At 48.2% G+C, this 25,111-nt stretch overlaps 1 protein-coding gene across 2 annotated transcripts; it reads right to left on the bottom strand.

Annotated features, from left to right (window-relative positions):
* Nucleotides 1–301: 301 nt before the first annotated feature.
* Nucleotides 302–19,693, bottom strand: GSK3A (glycogen synthase kinase 3 alpha). Of its 2 annotated transcripts, none has more exons than XM_028742323.2 (11): nt 19,651–19,693; nt 16,975–17,162; nt 16,804–16,887; nt 15,592–15,702; nt 10,929–11,059; nt 8,038–8,144; nt 7,307–7,404; nt 6,024–6,119; nt 4,539–4,725; nt 3,305–3,406; nt 302–3,135 (listed from the first exon to the last, which is right to left on the bottom strand). In XM_028742323.2, the coding sequence occupies exons 1-11, from the start codon at nt 19,676–19,678 to the stop codon at nt 3,059–3,061; spliced, it is 1,209 nt and encodes a 402-aa protein (XP_028598156.1). In that variant the 5' UTR covers nt 19,679–19,693; the 3' UTR covers nt 302–3,058. The 2 variants fall into 2 exon arrangements, with proteins under 2 accessions (XP_028598156.1, XP_028598155.1); XM_028742322.2 differs by lacking the exon at nt 19,651–19,693 and adding an exon at nt 18,854–19,291.
* Between the last annotated feature and the right edge of the window lie 5,418 nt (nt 19,694–25,111).

Here is a 25,111-nt window from a genome sequence, read left to right as displayed (position 1 = left end):
TTTGAGGTACAGGTCCGAGCGATCTTCTATTTGCCCTGCCACTTTACCTGAGAAAACCTGCTATTTAGTGCTGAATTGGAAGAAACATCAATCATTGGAAAACCCAATTGAATTTTGTTCCGTTTCAGTGGTAAATGTCAATTTCCCTGGGGGAAAGCTGTAGTCTGGATGAGCCCTATGTGAGATGTAATCCTTGGGCATCAGGACACTTGGTTTGGGCATGTGGACATGTTATGACAGGAAAACATATAGAGCTCATATTAGCCATATTTTAAAAGGTCATTTCAAACTCAGAGCCAGGTTTTCAAAATCTAAATAGTTAACATTTTAATCGGCCCAGGAACACACAGGTGGCAGGCTGCGAAGATTCATGCTAACAAAACTGAGTATTAACTAGTTACATTGAGGTACCACCTTGTGAAACTGATGGACTAAATAAAGGCCTTTCCCCCACTAATAATTTAATATTCATTTGTTGGTGTGAGGCCACAGTTCTTTATAGCATGTACACGTTTTATGTGAATGTAATATCTAGGCACTGGTGTTACTGCAGACAAATTTATAATACTTTGAAGGGACACAGTTTTTCCTACTTCTCCCTCTTGCCCCACAAAAGTTATGCAGAATCCAGGAAATCCAGCACTGCCACTTGCAGCTGGGTGCGGAACCAACTTGTAGCCTTGGAGCAGTTTTTTTCTTTTTAAAATAGTATTCCAAGTGTGCAATTATGCAGAAAGGTGGCATGAAGGCTAAGGTTATCTCCAGGAAAAGGGTACAAGCAGGCCTAAGCTCCTGTGCTCACTTCCCTCATGGGAGACATCAGCAACAAAATCAGGAAACTGCATTGTTCTTTGAACTTGAGTTAATCCCTGGGCTTCGGTGCTCAAAGACTGGGCAGAGTAATTGCAAATAATTGCAGAATCTCGCTGTTTGGTCGTTCAGTGTTCTCTGCAATGGGAGTGCAGCATGGAAGCTTGAGGCCTCTGATCTCACCCTGAGGGAACAGTGTCAAGAGAAACAAGCTACAAAAAGGATTTGGAGTTCTGAGGAAACACAAATGCTCCTTGCGTACATCAGTGAAGAAATGGCTTCAAGTTTAACTAGCGGGAATGCTTAAAGCATGGGTCATCATGTGCAATGATAGTGAAGTGCCTACTCCTGGGTCCATAGCACATGCACAACACTGAACAAAAACAGTGCCGCATTTGCAAGTCTTTCCTTGTGTGGAAATTGCTTTGTATGCTCAGCTGGCAGAGCACGAGACTCTTAATTTCAGGGTTGTGGGTTCCTGCATGGCAGGGGTTTTGACTAAATGACCCTCGCTGTCCCTTCGAACTCTACAATTCTATGATGCGACGTCCAACACTTATTGACAATGGAGCTTTAGTTACCAAAGCCTGCTTCCATGCTTATGGCACACAATTCTCAGTCCCTACCTTAGGGGACATTTAAGCATAGGGAAGCCACGGTCATATGACAGTTAAGCTTGGAAGCCTCTGGTTGGCAGCACCAAACATTTAACCACCAGGAATCTCCCTCCTTGCCAGTGGCTTCACCCTGCTGCCTTTCCCAGCTCATCCACACTGCCAAGACCCTCCCCTGTCCCAACCCATAATAAGGAGCTCCATGCCGTTCTTTCCGTTCATGCCAATAATTTATTGAACCGGATGTCTGTACACAGCCAAAAAACCTAAGAAAGAAACTAACACACAATGTTGGAAGGGAGGGGGGGCAGTGATGAGGAATGGGCATGGGGAGGTGGGGGGAATTTATCCACAGGCTGCACCCTGGCTCCCCAGGGGGGGACCTTCAATCCTAGAGCGATCTGAAGATGGAGAGGGAAATGGGGTTTGGGGCAATCATTGCAACGTTGCATTAAGAAAAAAAAATTATAATCTATTTACAGGGAGAATGGTGAAGCCACTGAGGGAGAGGGATGGGGGAAGAAGAGATGTATTTACAGCAGGAGAGGGAAAGGGCATGGAATTAAAACTTGTCTTCTCCTTCCCTCCCCTCCCACCCGCTTTGAGAGAACACCCCCCCCCCTCATCCCCCCACATCATTGATTTGCGGTGCTGGGGAGCAGACACGGCTGAAACTCAGAGCAAGCTCTGCTGTAAATTTATCCACCTGCCTGGGGAAGGAACAGCTCCCAACGCCAGCCTGTACTGAGGGCAAGGGAGGGGTGGGGAGGATTTCCCACAAGAAATCCTGGTGCCATGACGTATGGGAGGGTTGGAAGAGGAAGGTGCAGTTGGCCGTGCCCCCCTCACAGTCCAAGGCAAGGGGGATAGGAGTTTCTTGTTCCCATTAAGAGATTGTGGTGGAGGCACAGCCAGCAAAATGAGGAGGGGAGGGAGGCCTTTCAGGGAAGGGGAACGGTCCTAATTCCCCACCTGAAAGTGACAAGTTGAATTTTATTGGGGTTAATAAGAAAACAAAAAGGGGGGAAAGACTGACCCGCTTAAAAATACAGCATCCGTGTTTCAGAGGCAGACAGGTCTGGGGTGGGAGAGGGACACCCAGTGAGGGACCAGACCGGTGTGAGGGGGCCACAGGGTTGGACTTCGGAGAGCGTGGGTGACATGAGACTGGAAATAAAACATTTTTTGTATCCCTCGGGGATGTTAAAAACAAGAGCAAGTTAAAATCGAACTGGGCCATCCTTGGGAAAGGTGGGAGGGGAGAAATGGGGGTGGGGTGGCAGCTCTTGGGTCTCTCCCCCTCCCCAGAGGCACCAACCTTGACTGCTTTTGAAAAAGGGAGCCCTTAAGCCATGGGATTTTTTTCTGCCCTCTCCCCGTGCCGAGGCATCATGGGACAACATGGGAGGGAACCGCGAAGTGATTCAGGGAATTCCGCCCCCTCCCCCTCCCCGTGGCCGTCTCGTCTCCGATTGGCCTCCCCACTGGCCAACGGGAGGCAAGCTCCACATGATCCCCCAGGCCACACCGTTGCTTCCCCACCCCCCCACGTTCACAGTTCAGAGAAGTCCATGTGGGTGGCCTGGAGGGTAGGGGGTAAGTGGAGGGGACCTGCCCCCCGGCCCAGCAGCCCCTCAGGATGTGTTGGCGATGGGTCCTGCTCCGTCCCCGGGCGTCACCTGGCTCCTGTCGGTTCCCATTCTCCCCTCACCTGCAAAGAGAGAAAGGAAAGGCCTCAGGCGTAATACTGAACCCTCTACTCCGTTCCCAGAATGCATCAGAGCGGCCTTACTTGAGCATCCATTCGCCCCTGAAAGGAGCAACCCACCCAAGCCCACGATTGTTCTCGCGCCAAATCTCAAGAGGATGAAGGCACTCACTGTGCGAAGTTGTGGAGCCAGGCACACTTCCCACCGAGCTGGCCTGGGATCGAATGTGTGGTGGAATGAGGTTTGTGTTCAACCCTGGCTGGATGGATAGCTCTGCAAGGGAAGAGAGACTGGATCAGCCACACAGGTATCTGTCAAGGGATGATCATTCTTCATGCATCTGATGAAGTGAGTTCTAGCCCAAAATTACAAGAAAAAAAATAGGGGGGGGGGTGTTTCAGATATTTCCCAGATGTTCCAAACTGCTGTTAAGAGGGTTGAGCTAAAGTTCTGATCAAACAGTTAATCCAAAATGGGAGAAAGCTCGCTGAGGCCCACAGAATTATTAACCACGTCACTAATTGAATATTGGTGTGGGGAGATGCTGTGAGTCTCACGGGGAGTAGGGACAGGTTAGCTACCTCCATTGTGGAGAATACATGGAGTACGACGTGGCACTGAGTCTCAAACCCTGAGTGAGTTAGGGAACAGGCTCCAGCAGAGTGGAACAATAGTGGGTCTAACAGTCAAGGAGGTGGTTTCTATACGTGCTTTAGAAGGAAGTGAGGGGCAAATGGGGAGTGTCAACCTGGGAAGGGAGCCCATCTACAAGAAGGAAACTCTGAACTTAAACCTCTGCTGCCTCACAGGATATCTTAAGAAGAAGAAAAAGTCTGCACAAATCTGGAGCGGAGTCCCTAAGGCTGTTGGATAGCACCTTGTACAACTCTTTCCAGCAACTCCTGCAACCAAGCAGGTGCCAAACATTGCTCTGCTTTCTTTTGGAACACATCAGCGAGGCTGAGAGGGGGGTCTTATCATCTGGGCAGTCTAAGACCTCCATGCACACTGCTCAGGGTTGCACCCCAGGGAGGTCCCATTGGTGCTGCTAACACAGCACTTCACCCCCAGAAGCGCACTCCATTGCCAACAACCATCTTGGGGGACGAGCTTTACATTACTGACCCATAAGCAAGGATAACAAGGACCCAAAATGATGAAGACAATGAAGCAGCAAAAGAAACACTGTGGAGTAGCAGAGTAAACTGAATAATCAACATTCAAAAGCATCCACTCAATTCCTGGCTCAGTGAGGCCACATCTGGGGATGGAATTTAACCTGCACCAAAGTCTTCTCTAGCAAATGTTTTGTGCTTCCTTGAGGACCCTGACAATAGGCCCCCCCTGCCTGACACCCCCCTCGGCCCCACCGCTCTGCCTGCTTTCCAAGATGCCAACCACTTACCCACAGGGCTGAAGTTGAAGAGGGGGGGCAGGTCGCGGCCGTTGGGCAGCCGAGCATTGGGCTCGCGCAGCTCATCGAAGAAGCTGTTGGCGCAAGCCTCCAGTGGGGAGAGGCGGGTGGCGGGCGTGTACTCCAGCAGCCGGCTGCACAGCGAGATGGCCTCCAGCGGCGTGCGGGGCTTGAACACCTGGCATGGGGGGCACCAGAGGTCATCCACAATGCAATGCAGCTCCACTCCCCGTCCACTTGGAAAATGCTACTTGAGTTGCATGCAAAGGAACAAGTTTCACATGTGCATTTTCTGCAATATGCCCACCTTTATCACGGCCCATGACTTTTAAGCAGAGAACTGCCGGAGTCCCCGGTAAAAGTTTTGAAGAGAGTAGTGTACGCTCTCAAAGACAGCATGACATAGTGGCTAGAGCTATGTAGCCGGTCTAGGGATAGCGGAGCTCGAGCTCCTGTCCAGTCTTGAAGGTTATCAGGTGACCTTGCACCAGGATCGCTCTTGTTTTCTCCCTCGCTCTCTAACCTACTTCACAGGTTGGCTGTAAGGATAAAGACCTTTTTTGGCACCCTGAGCTCTTCATAAAGAATGGTGGGATAAATATGTAAATACTGTATTTTTCTGTGTATATGATGTAGGTTTCCCCCCTAAAAAATAATGTCAAAAACTAGGGGGCGTCTTATACACGGATAAATCTCCCCCCATTTTCTTAAATCTGAGTCCCCAAAAATAGGGGGCGTCTTATACATGGGGGCATCTTATAGACAGAAAAATATGGTATTTGCTGTCACACAGCAGCGTTCCCCAAACTTGGATCTCCAGCTGTTTTGGGTCTAGAGTTCCTGAGCTGTAGTCCAAAAACAGGTGGGAGACCCGAGTTTGGGAAATGCTGACATAGATGGAATGATATTTTTTCTCCTGCTGCTTCACAAGGTAAGAGCCTAACTGGTGGGTTCAAGTTATCAATGACAAGCAATTAGGAGGAACCTCTGGAACATACAGGGTAACGGAGAGCGAAACCTGTGCCACAGCCTCCCCAAGCAGCTAAAACTCCCCAAAGTGTCCCTCTCTAATGATACCCTTGAGCAGCCATGGGGAAGCCTCAGGCCTAACTGGGCCCACCTGCACTACACCCAGCATTATGCAGTGTCAAGCGTGGGGCAGGTAAAGGTATAGCTGCACCAGAAGGAGGATTGCAGGCATGCCAATCGGCCAGCTGCTGGGGCCTGCAGAGAATGGTGCTCTGTGCAGCGGGGTGGGAATCACCTGATGCTGTTGTGATGGCAGCTGATTGACAAGTGGGCAGCCCCACCCACCTGCCCAGCTTGGCCCACCATGTGTGGAGTGGGGAGACAGGGATCCAGAGTAGTAGATGCCATTTCCCAAGCCTGTGCAAGAGCCTCCCCGCACTTTGAGCACAGGACGACAGCATTCTCAGGAACCTCCACCTACCCTGGCATTTCCCCCATCATCTTTACCTTTATCCAGGGGTGTGCTTTAATCTGGGGGAACTTGAACTCCGTATAGTTGGGATTCATCTCTCGGATCTGTTCTCGCGTTGGTGTCCCCAACACCTTTGAAGGGAGAGGAAGAGAGAAAGAAGAGGGGGGATTGTCACACTCAACAGTCACAGAAGGGAAATGTATTCTAGTCACAAAGCATGTCAGGATGACGTCTCAGTTCTCCTCCCCTACCCACAATGTCTTACTGGCATCTCGATGGGATGGGAGGAATTCTGTCCAAATGAAAGGTCACAGACTGGTTGGACACAGAGGGATGGTGGGAGGAGCCAGCTGGGGAAACCCCAAAGGAAGAAGGCTCAGAAACTGGTGAGTAGTGGTGGTGGGACAACGATGAGTGATCAGGGAGAAAAGGGAGAAGACTGGGAAGAGGAGGTGTCAGAAGCTGAAGAGGTAACAGGCTTTAGTGAGCAGGGAGAGTCTGTGGCAGAGACAAGTGCAGAATCTGAAGCAGAAGCAGAAGAGGGAGGCCAAGAGGCAGAGAGGAGTCCAGCTGGGGAAGAGGCAGAGGTGTCTCTCCCTCCCGCTGAAACTAGCTCCCCTTCCTCGTCTCCCAGAACCAGGAGAGGCATGAAGAGGGCGGAGAAGTTAGCTTCACGCAGGTGCAGTCTCAGATTGCTTGGGGAAAACCCTAGTGAGGAGGGAACCTAGGCAGCTGTGGGGAGGCAGTCTCAGCAATGGATTCATGGGGCAAGACCTGCCAGAGATGAGTTGCTGCGCTCATTAGGCCTGACATGCCTGTACAGATCCTGTTCTCACTAGTAAAGAGTTAACTCCAACTTGCTCAGTGTGATTTACTGCTGGCTCGCTCCTGTCACGAAGGGAAGGATGACCCATAGTCCTCTGTTTGATGTAACAAACCCTTTCTAAGCAGGTATGTCCATTTTATAGCATAGGAAAGAGTACACCAGTGGCCTTCAAACTGTGTTCTGGATGGGGTTCAAGTTCTTTTCAGTGGCTCCTCATTGACAAGATCAGCAAGGGCGATAACCGCTTCCCCCACCCCAATACATTTTGTGCACCATCACCTGTCTTCTGTCACATCGGTTGTGCATGAAGGCGAGGTGTGTGACTATAACCCACACAAACCAAGCAGGGGCACACCAGAATTCATATGCAATGCACAGGGTTCACCAGGCAAGAGTAGTTTCCTGAAGGATGTTTGAAAACCGCAAGAGTGTCTATTTGAATACTTGAGCTGGAGCGGCCCAGCGAGAAAGAGTAAAGGATCAATTTGTTACCTTGATGATCTCCACCAGCTGGTCCACTCCACTGTCCCCAGGAAATATAGGCTGCCCCAGAAGCAGCTCTGCCAGCACACAGCCAGCAGACCAGATATCTAGGAAGGAAGCAGATGGGGACTTCATTGAAAGCTGGCCTCCTGGGAGGGAAGCAGCACCCCATGCCTAGAAGTGGAAGTCCTCAACTTTCTCCTTTTAGCAGTGGGTGGGCAGAGGAGAGAAGAGACTCCTGCCACAGATCAGAAGTAGAGTACAAACTCCGCATGTGGAAGGGACCTAGGTCAGATCCTCCAGCATCTCCAATCCAGCTAGTAAGAGTATTTTGTCTGAAACTCTGGAGAACCACTGCCAGTCAGGGTTGGCAGCAATGAGCTAGATGTTGCAGACTCTGGAAGGCAGCTTCCTTATAGCAAGGATGGATAACTTCTGGTCCTCCAGATGTTCTTGGACCACAACCTCTGAGGCTGATGGGGTGGGGAGTCCAACAACATCTGCTGAGCCACATACTCCCCATCCCTGCTTTACGACATAATGCCAGCTGGGACGTACTGCATCTCACAATGGATGACGTTTCAGGCATCCACCTCTTCGGGGCATTACAGAATTCAGGAAAGCTTTCTTCCGTCAGCCACCAGGTCCCACTCACTTGTTACAATGAGAGGACATTCACTCTGCAGAGGCGTCTGAACCCCACAGAGATGCAAGATGCAAGGGTGGGGTCAGGCACTCACCTATGTTTGAGGTGTAGTCTGTGGCTCCAAAGATGAGCTCGGGAGCACGATAGTAGCGGGAACAGATGTAGGAAACGTTGGGTTCTCCTCGCACCAACTGCTTTGCACTGAAAAGAGAAACAGAATATGGGTGGCTGTGATAAAAACAGTTAGAGCGGTGGTTCTCAAACTTTTTTCTATGGGCCATTCTTTCAGAATAAAACTTTGCTTGTGCCACTGAGAAGAAATATACTGGAAAACACAACTGGGATTCTCCTCAACATCACATGATGCTCCTGCTCTCATTGTGAAAAGATATCTATGTGTATTCTGCAAAAAGAGAAAAGAAAGATACTATACAGTGGACGCTCGGGTTGCAAATGTGATCCGTGCGGGATGCATGTTCGCAACCCACAGCGTTCGCAATCCGCAACGGCGCTGTGCGACTGCCGAAACCCGGAAGTAACCCATTCCAGTACTTCCGGGTTTCGGCGGTCCGTAACCCGAAAAAACGCAACCTGAAGCATCTGTAACCTGAGGTATGACTGTACTACACTGAAAGGTTTGAATGTTTCTTTTGACTGTCCTTGAATCTTCCCACCACATTTGCTATCGTCTCCTGCCACACCAGCGTGGCACATCACATCCTTTGAGAACTGAGTTACGGTGGTACCTCTGGTTAAGAACTTAATTCGTTCCGGAGGTCCATTCTTAACCTGAAACTGTTCTTAACCTGAAGCACCACTTTAGCTAATGGGGCCTCCTGCTGCCGCTGCGCCGCCGGAGCACGATTTCTGTTCTCATCCTGAAGCAAAGTTCTTAACCCGAGGTACTATTTCTGGGTTAGCGGAGTCTGCAACCTGAAGCGTATGCAACCTGAAGCATCTGTAATCCGAGGTACCACTGTATAGTGTTAGACTAAGAGACCTGGGGTCAAACGCCTCCTCAGCCTTGAAGCTCAGTGGGTGACCTTTCACCCAGCTGCACTTTCTCCCTCCCTCTTTCAGCCTAACCTACCTCACAGGATTGTTGTGAGGATCATAGAATCTTACAGCTGGAAGGGACCCTGAGGGTCATCTAGTCCAACCCCCTGCAATGCAGGCATCTTGGCTAAAGCATCCATGGCAGATGGCCATCCAACCTCTGCTTAAAAACCTCCAAAGGAAGGAGAGTCTAGAGCCTCTCATAGGCATCTGTTCCACCACTGAACAGCTCTGTCAGAAAGTTTTTCCGAATATTTAGTCAGAATCTCCTGTATACAACGTATAGCTCAAGTAAGTCTACTCTTTGCTTAAGGACTTTTTAATAACCACCTGCTGAAGTCACTAGTTCATCAATTAAACGAATTAACCAAGCAGCTTGCATAGTGTAATAATTAAGGTGCTGGACTAGGACTGGGGAGACCCAAGTTCAAACTGCCACTGGTGACCTTGGGCTGGCTATTCCTCTCTCAATCTCAGAGGGCTGATGAGGATGAGAGAAGCAGGGGCCCAAAGCAGGTTTAAGATGTTACCCATAAAAAGGTCAACCAGCAGAAAACAACACCAAGTAGCTGCTTCAGTGAGTTATGAAAGCAGCAAGAAGTTCGTCGACTGCAAGGTAAGCTGCCAGTCATTGTAAGATGAAAGGGAAGGGAGGAAAAAGATGGTCTATGACCGCAAAACCAGGGTGAATAAAAATCAATGTTTTTTAAAAAAAAAAAATCAGGGTGTTTTTTTAATTTAAATTGGATTTTTTAAAATTTAAATTGGATTTTTAAAAATAAAATGCTTTTGTAGGAAAAAAAATTTAAAGATAGTTTTCTATTTAAGTTACATTATAGTCCAAAGATTATTCATCAGGAAATAACGATTTGTTTTAAGTTTTTCAGTCTAATGTTTTGTTTTTTAAAAAAAGTTTAACCACATCAGTTAGCAAACACGGATACATATGCTATGTTATTGTTTTAAATAAAATTTTTTATTAAGGAAATGATTATTTTTCTCCTTCCAATAAATTACAGCAGAAAAAGTTGTCCAAATAGAAAGTTAACTTATTAAACCTCACAATAATTTCATAATTATCTGTCTATGTATTTCTAATAGTATAACCAAATCAGCAGTTTTTGATATAATTGTAAAACTACTCTGAAAATTTATTATTCCAAAAATGAAACCTTCATCTGGTTGTAAATATTAAGATTATACCAGCAAGAATGAGTCTTTCTGTAAAAAAAGATTTAAATCAAGTCTTACTGACTAGTGATTTAAATCGTGATTTAAATCGATTTGATTTAAATCAAATCTACCCTGCACAAAACACACAAAATTGTATGTAAACCTGCACCCTGAACTCAGAAACCCAACTAACTATGTCAGCCAGCTGCAGCCTTTGTTGATTAAAAGACTGGAGTCTACGAGTCTCCATTTCCACCCTGAGATGTCACAGGGTGGTCAAACTGGTGAAGGGAAAAGATCAGTCAAAAATGTGAAGGGAAAGGAAGGAAGGAAGGAAGGAAGGAAGGAAGGAAGGAAGGAAGGAAGGAAGGAAGGATCTAATCGGTGGAGAAACCTCATTTTAATATCTGATGTTTTATTGTATTTTTAATTTTCTTGCTGAAAGCCGCCCAGAGTGGGTGGGGTATAAATAAAATATTATTATTATTATCATCTGAGGCCTGTAGAATGATGGAGCTATGCAACAGGGGAAAAGGAGGCATGAGAGGCGGCAGAAGTTGAGTCGCACATATGGGTATGAAATAACCAAGCAAACCTTTGGCTGAATATTTTGAGCAAATTATGGATCACGGACAGAAACAAGTCTACATGTGTATTTGGAACACCAGGGTGATTTGTAAATCCATCACACAAGGGCCGAAGTCCATTCTACGGGGGCGTGTGTGCTGGGAACAGCCGCTTCCATGCCTCTCTCACCTGCCAAAGTCGCAAAGCTTCAGTACTGCTGTGTCGGGGTCCACCAGTAGGTTCTGGGGTTTGATGTCCCGATGACACACGCCTTGAGAATGGATGTAAGCAAGACTGCGGAACAGCTGGTACATGTACACCTGGTTGGGGGAGAGGGAGACGACATTTAGGTTAAAACAGTAACTTAAATGATATAATGCGTACAGAGGTGTTTCACTCAGAGACCTTGGTTCAGTCATGGGTGGGGATGCAGCAAGTTAAAAATGCAAGCAAGGGAAAGCACTTTAGGCTCAACGTATAACCAACCGATGGAGTTTAATGCCATGGATGATGCAATGGCCGTCAGCATGTGACTTTGGAGCCAAAGATGGGAACCCTATGGATGTGGCCACCGTCAGGTGTTGCTGGACTCCAAGTCCCATCAGCCCAAGCTGGTCTGCTCCCATGGCCATGGATGATGGGAGTTGTAGTCCAGCAACACCTGGAGGCAGCCACAGGTTCTCCATCCTTGAACTAAAAGATTTACGGTGGAGGCGCAGCCCATGGGGCTTCCCTAATGTCACAGAGGGCTCGGAAAGAGGAAGACTGTCCTGCTGCCATTTGCTAAACTGCTCCGATACTAAACTGAAGGCTAATCAGAGAATCTCAGGAAGGGGTGTGTGGTGTGTGTGTGTGTGTGTGTGTGTAGGTGTGTGTAAAAGGCCAATGTCCAGCAGAGGTGAAAACAGATGTCTGGGAAGGCCAACAGAGGGAGCAGTCTCAGGGGGAAAGAAAGCAGGCCAGATAGAGAAGCCTAAGAGGAGAGGAAAAACTCAAAGAGAACAGGCAGACACACGTATCCCATTCAAGAAGGCCAAAGTTCACATATTGATTACCAAACAGCCGTCTTCTGGCAGCAACCACCAAAAGCTAGGCGTTTTCTTTAAAATTCTGTTTCTGGTGTGTTGCAGTTATGCATCTATTTGGACTGCTGTTATCCTGATATTTTATTTTTATTTTGCCTGCATTTTGTTAGCCGCTTTGAGCATCTGCATTGTTGGGGTGGGGAGAGCGGGTTAGAAACCTCAGTGCAAAATAGACTGTGGCACAGGGACGTGTTGTTCCCTGCATTTGCCCTGAACGGCGGCACTCTGCAAATGCATAATATTCTCATCAGTGGCTGTCATCCACACGAACTAATTAGCACTGGGTTGTATCCAACTGTGGAAAGGCTCTTTGATCCAGCAGAAGCTTCTGTGAATGGGAAAGGGAGGGGAGAGGTGATTTATGTAAATTTCCCCTTTTTCCTGCAGCTCCAGTGTTCAAAGAGTCCCCCAACCCACTGGAGGAGATTTGAAGAGGGAGCATGAGGGGAAATCAACAAAATCACATCCCCCTCCACCTTTCTGTTCACTGGGCCCTCTGGCGGCTTAAAGAGCCTTCTGCCACAACCCCATATCTCCACATTCAACTACAATATACATCTAACTCCCAGCTACCGTGGTTCAACAACACAAATGGGCATCACTGCCACGTCAGAACCATGAACCTCAGTTTAGCCACTGTTGGGTGAAAAAATGCGTCACTGGTCTGACCCAACCTTCCCATTCCTATCAGGATTCCCTACAATCAGAAAAAGGGACGCTGGTGGCGCTGTGGTCTAAACCACAGAGCCTAGGGCTTGCCGATCAGAAGGTCAGCAGTTCAAATCCCCGCGATGGGGTGAGCTCCGGTTGCTCAGTCCCTGCTCCTGCCCATCTAGCAGTTCGAAAGCACATCAAAGTGCAAGTAGATAAATAGGTTCTGCTCCAGCAGGAAGGTAAACGGCGTTTCAGTGCGCTGCTCTGGTTCGCCAGAAGCGGCTTAGTCACGCTGGCCACATGACCCAGAAGCTGTACGCCGGCTCCCTCGACCAATAAAGCAAGGTGAGCACCGCAATCCCACAGTCGTCCGCGACTGGACCTAATGGTCGGGGGTACCTTTACCTTTACAATCAGAAAAGCTACAGTGACTTGTGGCATGGTAACAATTTTATTTACACACAGCCTTTCTAGGATAAAAGAAAATCAAACTCAGGGCTGCTTCCAAATAAAATCAAACTGCCAACAAAACAAAATCAGCAGTAATTGAAGAAAACAGAACCACAGAAACCTCATCTATGGAGAAGCTTTCAAAGGACTGGAAGTGCCATTAAAATTCAAAATTAACTGAGAAAAGGGGTGGGATCAGGAAGAGAAGTCTATTGACGTTTAAGATACATTTTATAGGTCAGTAGAGATCCTTAAGCAGATGTTATTCGCTATTGATAGGGAGACCCCACCAGCAGACGAACTGCACAAAGACAAGGGACCATTCACAGCACATCCCATCAGAAGGAGCAGAAAAAGACCCTTCTCTGCCCTCAAAGGGAGCTACTGCCAGTCAGACAAGATAATACTGGGCTACAGGACCTGTAGCTGCACTCAGTATGAGACAGCTTTATATGAATGTACACATATAGTATTTTGGAAATGCAAAATAGTTAATGGGAGTCTCAAAATTAGCTAGAGACAAAAATGTCTGTTATTCTGTACCATTCGGAACAACTTTTCATGCTTTATAGTTATAGTGATTTTTTTGTTTTTTACAAATTGCATATCCTATCATTGTAACCCATCCTTGGACCTTGTGGGAACGGGCAAGTAAGAAAGTATTAAATGAAAAATGAAAACCTCACCCCATTCACTCAGAAAGGTTAGCAAAAGGAGGAGAAAAGATAGCTGTGATTGGGAAGGGGCAACACGAGTGCCTCAGGGAAGGGCTGGGGAGCCTTTAATCCTCCAGATATTTCTGGACTATTATTATATTTATTTGTATCCCTCCTTTTCCCCCAGACCAGGACTCAAGGAAGCTTACACAAATTAAAACATCACATAAAACACAGAAGGTGAAGAATGTATAAAAGGTACTAGTTAAAAAGCAATTAAAACTATAATAGTATTAAAACAATATAAACAGATCTATTAAAATTCAGATAGTAAAAAGAGCACAGCACTACTTAAAAGCCCTTTCCGTTAAATTAAAAAAACAATGGACTATAATGTCAATCGTCCCTAACCACTAGCCGCCTGGCTGGGGCTGATGGAAACTGGGATCAGTGGGTGTTAGCATAGTGGTTTTCCCTTTCCTATATAAGAAGTAGGGGGAAACCTTCGGTCGTTCAGTATTGATGAACTGTAACTCCCATCAGCCCTCGCAAACATGGCAAATGGCTACAGATTAAGGAAGTTGTAATGCAATAGCATCCGAAGGCCCCAAGGTCCCACACACCTGCGACATAACATGCCATATTTAAAATCAGAGAAGGGGGTAGGTCCCAACACTTATTTTTCCTTACAAGCTAACCTTGGGGTGAAAGGCAGGCGATAAATCAAAATAATATTTTCATCATCCCTTTCCGACAGGGATATTTAATTTTAAAATAGGGGTGTTTGATTCCAAACTCAATGAAGGTGCACGTTCTTGATCCGTGTTACTCAAATAAACCTTTCAAAAATGATGGGAGATCCCAACTGACTTTATTAATACCCGAGGAGGCGAGAAAGAGCCTTCCGATTCTACGCATTAAAATGGGAACGCATGGGGAGCTCTTGCCCCTTCAAAGGATGTAGAGGGCACAAGACAACTTCTGGCCGTTGCCATCTTTCCAGGACGTCTTTGTTGAAACCAGGAACAGCAGCTCCATAATGGGCCTTGTCTGTCTGCATCGCAGCCATAACTTCTGAAGCATTCATTACACCCAGGACTCTGCATGTGTTGTTGTTGTACAGAATGCAAAATATGACATTATGGGCACTCAACTCCTGCTTCCAGGAAACCTCAACTTTCAATCAAGTAGGTTTTTAATTAATAATAATAATAGTTACTATTATTTACTAAATTTATACACCACCCTTCATCCAAGAACCACAGGGCTCTAGGCAACTCCATGGAGGACTAGCTACGATGACTGCTTATTTATTTAGTTCATAAAAATTATATACCACTTGATTATAGAAAGAAAACCTCAACAACAAAAATTGAAACAATAAAATTGTCACTAAAAGATTTATAACCATAATTTAAAACACACAGAAGGTTAAAGCCACAATAGAATAGACTAAAACAATTTAAAACTCATGCAAACTTTCTAAACATCTGGGCAGGCTTATCTAAATAAGGATGCCTTCAGCAGGCACTGTAAAGAATACAATGAAGGCACCTGCCCGAAAGCAACAGGCAAGGAGTTCCAACGTGTTGGTGCTGCCACACTAAACGATCAAGTTCTTACAGATGCGGTGGGGTTATAATAATTGCCCCTCTGAATATCAGCTGCTGGGAATCACAGGTGGGAAGTCCTGCTTGCAGGCTTTCCTATCCAGTTGGCCCCTGTGAGAATGGAGAGCTCAGCAAGATAGGCCTTTGGCCTGATTCAGCTGGTTCCTCCCAAAACGTGAAGCAAAGGTTCGTCCTTGGCTTCCCGATCTTAGTTTGAGCAAAACAACCCCGAGTTCAGACGCAATGCTAAGTCCGGGATGCTGTTTTGCTGTTCTCACTCTTGCTAGGCAAGGAGGGAAGAGAGAGCAAGGCTTGGTTCATTGCAATGTGTAAATGTGGGCCTGGGTGCCACCGTCTTCTTGGGCATGGAACATTTTGAAGCAGGAGTGACACTCACCTTTACATAGATGACAGGGATGGTCTGTTTGGCTTTAGTGAAGTGCCGGGCCACGCGATAGACCGTCTCGGGCACGAAGTCCAGGACTAAATTAAGATAAACTTCATCCTTCTGCAACAGATTGTGAAGAAGAGGGAAGTGAGGGAACCTCCAGACCAACTCCACCTTACAAATGGCAGTGGGCAACATGGAGCCCTGAAGATACACCTGTTAGGACTGCCCCAACCCCAGCTTTCATCTCGAAAAGATATACAGACTCTCATATAATATAAAAGGACTTTTACATAAAGAGCTCATATGGTTGCAGCAGTAAAGGATAGAAGCGCAACAGGAAAAATGAGGGCTTAATTTTAAAAAAGAGAAATGTGTTGCATACTCCCGCTTATCAGGAAGGCAGAACTCAAGTCCCAGGTGCAGAGAGGGCAGCTGTTGCTTCCTCAGCAGTTAAGTGCTGCGTATTTATGCTCAAAGGCATTCTGCTATTTCCAGGTGCTCTTGAGTTCAGCTCCAGCAATGAAAACGCATCCTGTAGCTGAGCTCTGATGAGATGCGCCTCAATTAGATCTTGGCAAAAACACCAAAGGGCTGGAAACAAAGAGGTCAATTAAGAGAAGCCTCAATTTTGTTATCACTGTTAGCTTTGCCTGTACCCCAACAGCCAGGATTTAGGAAGTAGCACAAAGGAACACAACTTAACAGCTACTGCCACTTCGGATTACCAAAGCAGAGTAAGACTACCCTGTATAGAGTAAGAACAAAGTGGCGACAATCCGACTGCGGCTTTCATCATGCCAATCATGTGAACTACATACTGCTAAATCATCCAAATTCGCCGTAAACCTTTCCCCAGTGGACCCTCTGATATAAAAGAGCCAGAATGGAAGGGCATAGCAAATAGACTAGGACTGAGGACACCCAGCTTCAAATTCCCATTTGGCCGTAGAGCTGAATGAATGACCTCAGCATAGTCTTTGTTCCCCTTTGGACTGATGGGACTTGTAGCCCAAAACATCTGGAGGGAACCAGTTAGGCAAAGGCTGCCTTAGCACAGCTGCTCTCTCAGCCTAACTCAGGAGTGAGGAATCTGCAGCCCTGTAGATGTTGCTGGACCCCCCAACTCCCATCAGCCCCAACAAGAGTGGCCAATGGACAGGAACCAATGTTGCCAGACATTCTGAACAAACCATTCTCCATTTCTTCCCCTGTCCGTACCTTCTCCCCACTGGAGTAGAAGAAATACCGCAGGCGAACGATGTTGCAGTGATCCAGCTTCCTCATGATCTGCAGCTCTCGGTTCTGAAAGCAAGAAGATCGAGATGAGCTACAGAATCCCAAGTGGCGAAATCAGCAAGACACATTGACAGACTTTCCCTTTCAACTCACCTTGAAGCGTTTATCTTGCAGCACCTTCTTGATAGCAACCAGCTCCCCGGAATCTGCTAGTCGGGCCTGGTACACGACCCCAAATGACCCATTGCCGATGACTTTGATATCAGAATACGAAACTTCTTGGGGGCGGTCGGGGCCCTGACCTGGCGTGGCCACCACAGTGGTCACCTTGCCGCTATCTCCTGGAAGAAGGGGAATGTTTGAGGAAAGGGGTGAGAGTTCCAGATGCTGCGGAAATCTCAAGCACCACTTGACTTCCGCTCCCCAAACACATATCCACACCCTCCCCAACACAACACAATGTCAACAGGCTCCAAATAGGACACCATTAGGTGACCCTCAGCACCCCCAAGCTGCTTCATCACTGAGTCCAATGGCCTACACACCCGTACCCAACAGCTGGTGCCGAACACACAACATTCCTAACTCAACCCAAACGAGTAACCAAAAAAATGTCACATCGTAACTCCCTACGCTACAGCTAAACCTTACAAAGCACTTGATAATAGGGACCAGCAACTGCATATCCAAAACCTGATTTTTAGGTGGGGTGGTTGTCCTTTTCCCAACTGGTAATCCAAAGGGGGTGGACAGCAAAACTCATAAAATATCCTTTGAGATTAGGAGGCTTAGAGGGTCTTGGTCTACACCCACTCTTCTCAAAGTGCCATTGCTAATTGATGGAATTATGATTGTGCCCCTAAAAGCCTAAATTTTCATGCTGCACATTGCTTCCCTTCTCAGTGTCCAGCCTCCCTCCACCCAACACCTCCGCCCCTCACTATCTTTCAACCACACACCTGCACTGCCTTACCTGTGCTGCCACAGCCACGCCCATTCTGAACTGCCTGTTACCAGGCAACCAGACCCTGCTCCAATTCTCCTTGCTCTTTCACCCAAGCATTAGTCGTTCTCCCTCCCCTTCATGGTCCAGCCCATCTTTCACTGCAACCCCCTCCTGGAGGGCACTGTGTCATTCCTACGCAAACTAGCTCATCCCAGCACCAGATTGGCGCTAAGGAAAGCTCAGACAATTCCAGCAGCCGTCACAGGCTGCCTCCTTCAGCCCCATGGAAATGAACACCCCTGGCTACCCTTACTAACCTCCCGGCTTCAATGATTTCATCCTGACGTCACCAGTATAATTCTGGACCACTCGTCCAGCTGCTGACCTCAAATAGCCTTTTTCCCAGAGTCCTGGTCCCACCAGCTGAGAACCTCAAACCCTTGCAGATTCTCCCTGCACTGACCCAGGCCAACTTTCCTTCTGCACCACCACTCTGAGGTGCCAAGTGACCCAGCTCTCTCCTGCGCTGGTGCCCGTTAGCAAACCCCTCCAAAATAAACCCACACCTCCTCAAACCTAAGGGGCACATTTCCAACCTGTCCCCTCCTCGATTATTCATTCATTGGTTAGGCTTCTATCCCACCCTTCCTCCCAAAGGAGCCCAGGGAGGCAAGTAGGACCCCCGTCCCCCCACCCCGCTTCCCTTTGCCTAAACCTCCGGAGCCCCCCAAACTGGCACCACCCTCAAGGGCAGGTGTGGCTCTCGGAGACTCCTCCCTACCACCCTATGCCAGCCACCCCAAAGGCTGAGCACCCTCAGATACTCCCCCTCGTCCCATTTCTCCCCACATCTCCCCCTCCTTTGTCCCCGCCTCCCAAGCTCTCGCCCATCCCCCCCCCATCCCCCCACTTCCCTAGCACCCCTCTTTTCTTTCGCCCTTTCCCAACTCTCCCCCCGGCCCAGCCCCCTGCCCTTCTCCTCTTCCTCTGGTCGATTTCATTCAAGCCACCCCTTCCCCTCCCCCACCCCTTCTTTGTCCCCCCTCCCCCTTCCCCACTGCCACCCCCGACCCAGGCGGTACTTACGGCCCAGCTTGAGCCCCGGGAAGGAGCCGACTGCCGTGCTGGTCCCGCCTCCCCCCGGCCCAGGCCCGGCAGCCCCCCCGGGCTTCCCCCCCGGCGCTGCCCCCGAGGTGGGGCCTGGCGCGGCGGGCGCCGTGGCGGGAGCCCCGCCTGACGGGTCTGCGAAGGAGCTCGTCCGGGGCCGGGAAGAGCCGGCGCTGCCGCTGCTCATGGTGAGGCCGGGACCGGGGAAAAGGGAAGGGGGGCCGCGCTGGCTGGCTGGCTCCGTCTGAGGCGGCTCGGGAGCCGGCCCAGCCCGGCCCTGTCGCGGGAGCGGATGGGAAATGGAGTCCCGGACACCATCCGCCTCGCTACCCGCTAACGGAGGCGGGACTCAATTTCCCACAAGCGGCGCCGCGGAGGCGGGCCGCTCGGCCTCCTGCCGAAGGTCATGCTGGGACATGGAGTCTTCTGGCCCCGAAACGCCCCGGAGCCGACTAGAGGCAGGGGACTACGAGTCCCAGGATGCCGAGCGCACGGCTAGCCGGCCGCCGCGAGGAAGGACGGGAGATGGAGTCACTCGGCGCACAGCCCGGCTGGACTCCCCAGCGCAGAGAGCAAGGGAAGGACTGCGTTTCCCAGCGTCCCCCGCGCGAAGACGGCTGACCTATCCGGAGACGCGAGCAAAATGACTCTCTTGTGAGGCGAAGGAGGAGGCTGGGAAGGAAGCCGTACGGGAAGCCAAGAGGGTCATACAGAGCCGCAGGGCGGGGAGTGTCGCAGACTCCGCTCAGCCACCAGAAAACCAAGCGAGACTTAACCTTGCGCCCATCTCGCTCTGATATCCATTATCGTCTCAAAGCCCAATAGAGCCGGAACGAGGCCTCATCAGGCCGCGGCGCGGTGCACGATGGGAGACGGCGTCGGTGCGGCCCGCCGCCACTTTCCCAATACGCTCAGCGCGGACGCCCCGTGACGCGTTTGGCGGAGGCCCCCCCCGTCCTTCCAACAATTAGCGGACTACACTTCCCATCGTGCACCGCGACGCGAAGGCCCGCGATTGGCAATGGGGGGCCGCTGTGGCTCGGGAACGGCCCGCGAGGCCCTTCAGGCCCGCCACTCTTGTAAGGCCGGCGCGTTATGCGGTGTGGCGGTTCATTTTCGCTTGGTGTAGAGTGGTTCCTTGGTATTAGGGCTCCCGTCGTTCAGCGCCACACTGGGGCAGCGGCGTAGCTCCCGGCGTGCACTGCGCGTCTCCCGTAGGGGGTTTGTGGGAGATGTAGTTTTCTCGGCATTTCCAGAGAGCAAATGGAGTGGGTCTCTTCTCTACCGTTATTTGCAAGGAGAAAAACACGGGAACTAATTATATTATTCATTCATACACTGCCTTTTCCACCTTGACAGGGACCCTGGGAAAATGCTAGTTGCAGCACAGTCAGTAAGTAAGCCCATAACTTAACATGCATTTAACTTACGCACATTCTGCTTTTTTTGCCCGTGGCTAAAGAAATAAAAGGGAGCAGAATGGGTGCATGGTTCTGGGGGAAATGACTTTGGCAGTCCCACCCAGCATTGGACCCAGTAGGTTTCGGCAAGGAGTCAGTGCATCCGGCTGAACCAGAAGGCTGGTGGTTCGAGCCCACCCAGGGACTGCTGTGGGCAGGATTCCTGCATTGCAGGGGGTCGGACTAGATGACCCTTGGATCCCCTTCCAGCTCTACAGTTTTCTGATTTTGACTTTAGGCACAATCCCTGGAACGTAAACCATGTGTAGGTTGCAGGCTATTTTTTTTTAATTAAATACTTTTATTTTGCTTCAAACAAATACATATAAATATAGACAACCAAAATTACAAAAGAAAATTCCTTAATAATAATAATGATGATGATGAAAAAAAACCTACAAAAATATCAAAATACATGGCACAGAACATAAGCAACTATGGGAAAGAAAATAGAAAAGAAAAAAAGAAAAAGGAAGATGAACCAAAACAGGAAAGCTCATCTATTGTACACTTCCGTCAAGTTCACAACAGATCATTATTCTTATCAATTATCTCTATCTGCATTCCAAAGTATTCCCTCATCTTGGTATCAGGGAGCATTTCTCTATGTGGTATCATTCTAAACATAACCAGATCTTTCTTGTTGAGCCCTTGTCCCCTAAATATTTAAACAGGTTATTAAATAATTATTTAAACAGGTTGCAGGCTATTTTATATTTCTCCCACTGGACACCTGCAAAGCTAATGAAGGCAAGAACGAATAGGGTGACCACTTGCGCACTGCTGTTTCCCCCGCGGAAAAAGAGTTGTGCAGTTTTTCATAAGCTTTGCATATGCACATCTACATGTGGAGTTTCGAATTTATAAATAATGACCAGGGGCCCCATGGGCATAACCAGGATTTTTGTTGGGGGGTGGGGCTGGCCATTTGTTGGGGCGGGGACAGAACCTCAGTTAGCTATGTATTTTTATTGATATGGGAGGGGGCAGCTGCCCTTCCCTGCCCCACCCCCGGTATACCCATGAGTGGCCCTCCAGGATGTTGGTTGACTATAACTTGGGATAGCTCAGTTGGTAGAGAATGAGAATATCAGGGTTGTGGGTTTGAGGTCACACCCCCCATTGGGCAAAAGATTCCAGCATTGCAAGGGGTTGGACTAGAATAGATGACCCTCTCATGGTCCCTTCCAACTCTATGATTCTGTGATTCATTGAGGGTTAACCGCTGGCCATGCTGGCTGGAGCTGATGGGAAGAGGTGATTTCAGAATCAGTGCCAAGCACTGTGCCCATGGCATCAGTGCCCATGGCATTTCTGGGCCAGTACCTCCCTACTTCCCACCCTCCCACCTCTGCCAGCTTCTCTTAATGTAGAAGATATGATTCTATGATTTATGATTCATATATATAGACAGAGAGAGATGAAACTTGAATGCACCTTGAAACAACACAAGAGTTAGATCAAAAAATATTTTTATTCCATGCCCTGGAGGCTGCTGTCGGTTTGCCAGCAATTGGTATCTGGATGGATATGTTTTAACTATCAGGGCATGGCAGCATAATAGCCACACACCTTTCTAGCCTCGAGGCTTTTTATAAAAGGAGAGCTTAAGGTTGCAATAGGGGAACTTCTAAGTAGGCATGCCTAGAATTGCAGTGTGAGTTGTTTTAAGGAACATTCACCCTAGAGTCATAGTTCCAAGATAAATCTTGCCATGAAAAAGGCCAGTGCTCTCTCTTTCTCCTCCCCAACCCCTGTAAGCAGTATTATGTACAAAAGAGGTCTAGCAGCTATTAAGCCTTAAGACTCAGATTACCATCTCAGAAATGAAAGAAGTTTAGAGAGAACAATGGCTGCAACAAGATGACTTACAATCATGGAAGGAACTACAAGGGCCATTTACTCCAAGCCCCTGCAATGCATGAATCTCGGCTAAAGCATCCATGGCAGATGTCCATCCAACCTCTGCTTAAAATTAACCTCCAAAGGAAGGAGAGTCCAGAACCTCTCGTTGGCGTCTGTTCCGCCGCTGAACTGCTCTGTCCAGAAAGTTTTTCCAAATATTTAGTCAGAATCTCCTGTATACAACGTATAGCTCAAGTAAGTCTACTCTTAAGGACTTTTTAATAACCACCTGCTGAAGTCACTAGTTCATCAATTAAACGATGTTTAAAAACCCTCCAAAGAAGGGGAGTTTGCCACCTTCCAAGGGAGTCCAGTCCACTGTCTTACTATCAGAAAGTTCTCCCTAACAGAATCATAGAATCGTAGAGTTCCATTCTGAAGGAAATCAGCCCTGAGTGCTCACTGGAAGGACAGATCGTGAAGCTGAGGCTCCAAGACTTTGGCCACCTCATGAGAAGAGAAGACTCCCTGGAAAAGACCCTGATGTTGGGAAAGATGGAGGGCACAAGGAGAAGGGGACGACAGAGGATGAGATGGTTGGACAGTGTTCTCGAAGCTACAAACATGAGTCTGACCAAACTGCGGGAGGCAGTGGAAGACAGGAGTGCCTGGCGTGCTCTGGTCCACAGGGTCAAGAAGAGTCGGACACGACTAAACGACTAAACAACAACAACACAAGAGTTGGAAGGGACGCAGAGGATCATGGAATCAAAAGCCTTGCATTGCAGGAATATGCAACAGGCCTGTAAGGGGATCAAACCCACGACCTTGGCATTATCAGCATCACACTCTAACTAGCTGGAACTATTAGTTTGGGCCCTACCCTCTAGAGCAGCAGAAAACAAGCTTGCCACATGTGACAGCCCTTCAGATATTTGAAGAAGGCTTAACCCACCTCACAGGATTGTTGTGGGGATAAAAGGGACTTGGAGGCTGTCCCGAGTGAGATAAAAAAAAATGGACTGCATAATAGCACAAATATGAGTCATCCCATTTCCTGATGCAGAAATCCTGTCCAGAGTTACTTGGTAATAACCTCCCATTGAACCCAATGGGACTTATTTCTAAACGCCCATGAATAGAATTGGGCTGCTAGTCAGCAGGTGAGCTCTTTTAGAAGCTCTCGGGTTTTTCGGGGTATGGAAAGGAGGGGTTTTTTTTGTAGAGTGCAATGCTTTTGCATTCAAACTGTCCCAGATTCAATTCTTGGCATTTCCAAGGATCTAAAAGTGACCAGTGCTACAGCCAGTCAAGGCAGATAATCAGGGTGGTTGAGGATTGTGGCTCCAGCGACCTCCAACCAAATCAGTTGCTGACCACAGCTATCATGTCCAAGCCAAGAGAGATATATGAATCAGAGAAGGGCTGCCTGTACATTGCACCTCTAAAGCACATTGCCCTGCCTCAAAGAATTCTGGGCGCTGTAGTTTACCCATCTCAGAGTTACAGCACCCAGTAACCCTTAACAAACTACAGTACCCAGAATTCTTCGAGGGAGGCAACGGGGGGGGGGGGTGTGTGTTCTTTCAATGTGCCTTAAAGGCATATACAGCCCAGATTGAAGCCATGCTATGGAATACAGTCGCCACAAGGGGGCACTTGGAGCATTGTGTTCCTAAAGGGAAGAGGACTGTTTCCACTCCAGCGGTATAGATCTGACCTAAAGGGAGTTTTGAAATATATATTTGCACAAATCTGCTAGGTGTCTTTAGAAGGCCAAACCTGCCCTGCAGGTGAGCAGCTACAAAGAGCCCCCCACCCCACCCTCCACGTCCTGCAAAGGGGACGATCCTTGCAGTAATTATAGGTGGGAACAATGTGCAAACTTGAGCACATCTTGAATTTAAAGAACGCACACAACCAGGAGTGATCTCCTGGGTGGATTAAGTGTCTAAACCAGAGTCAGCCAAAGCAATACAGCAGACCAAGGCCTGTACTAATTTAGGAATTCTGTGTTCAGCTGCCTGGACCCCGGGACTCTTCCCCAGACTACAACCCCTCAGTGGCTCTGCTCTGATCCCTCCTGAAATGCTGTTGCCTAACTGGTAAGGGCAGACGAGCTGGGGTGACGTCTCTTGCTTGCTTGTGTGTGCATGTTAGTAGAAGCCCTTGCCTGGCTTTTCGCATGGCAAGAAAGTAACCTACACAGAACAACAAACCCCTGTGTTGCAAACTTAACACAGTAAACAACACAAGCAACACGAAGGCCAGTATACTAGATAGCACTGTAGTTCTTATTGCATAATGTACATGATTTAGTACAGTGGTACCTCGGGTTACATACGCTTCAGGTTACAGACTCCGCTAACCCAGAAATAGTGCTTCAGGTTAAGAACTTTGCTTCAGGATGAGAACAGAAATTGTGCTCCGGCGGCGCGGCAGCAGCGGGAGGCCCCATTAGCTAAAGTGGTGCTTCAGGTTAAGGACAGTTTGAGGTTAAGAACGGACGTCTGGAATGAATTAAGTACTTAACCCGAGGTACCACTGCACAACAAAAGCAAAATATGTACACTTGTAAATTCTCTGATATATCTGAAAACAAATGAACACACGTCTGTCAATCTTTGAAAGTCCGTAGAAGTATAATGAGTCTATGGTTGAAACAAAGTAATAGATGCTAGCCTGTGGGCTAAGCGGTAAAACTTTTTAGGCGTTCATGGTGCTGAAGTAGTAAGTGAATAACAACGTAGGACAGTGATCCTGGATAACCGGACTGTTTCGCTGGAATCTTCTTCAGCACAACCCATAGATTAGAAAAATGCACAAGGGCCAGTGGTTACATCAAAAATTATATCCTGCTTGATTGTGTAAATAGAAGCTCTAAGTGGATTGCAATAAATAAATAAAAATGGTCAATAAAACAGGAAGATGA

The sequence above is a fragment of the Podarcis muralis genome, chromosome 7 (genome assembly GCF_964188315.1).
Source record: "Podarcis muralis chromosome 7, rPodMur119.hap1.1, whole genome shotgun sequence".
Classification (NCBI taxonomy): Eukaryota; Metazoa; Chordata; class Lepidosauria; order Squamata; family Lacertidae; genus Podarcis; species Podarcis muralis.
This window is presented reverse-complemented; position numbering and strand designations above follow the sequence as displayed.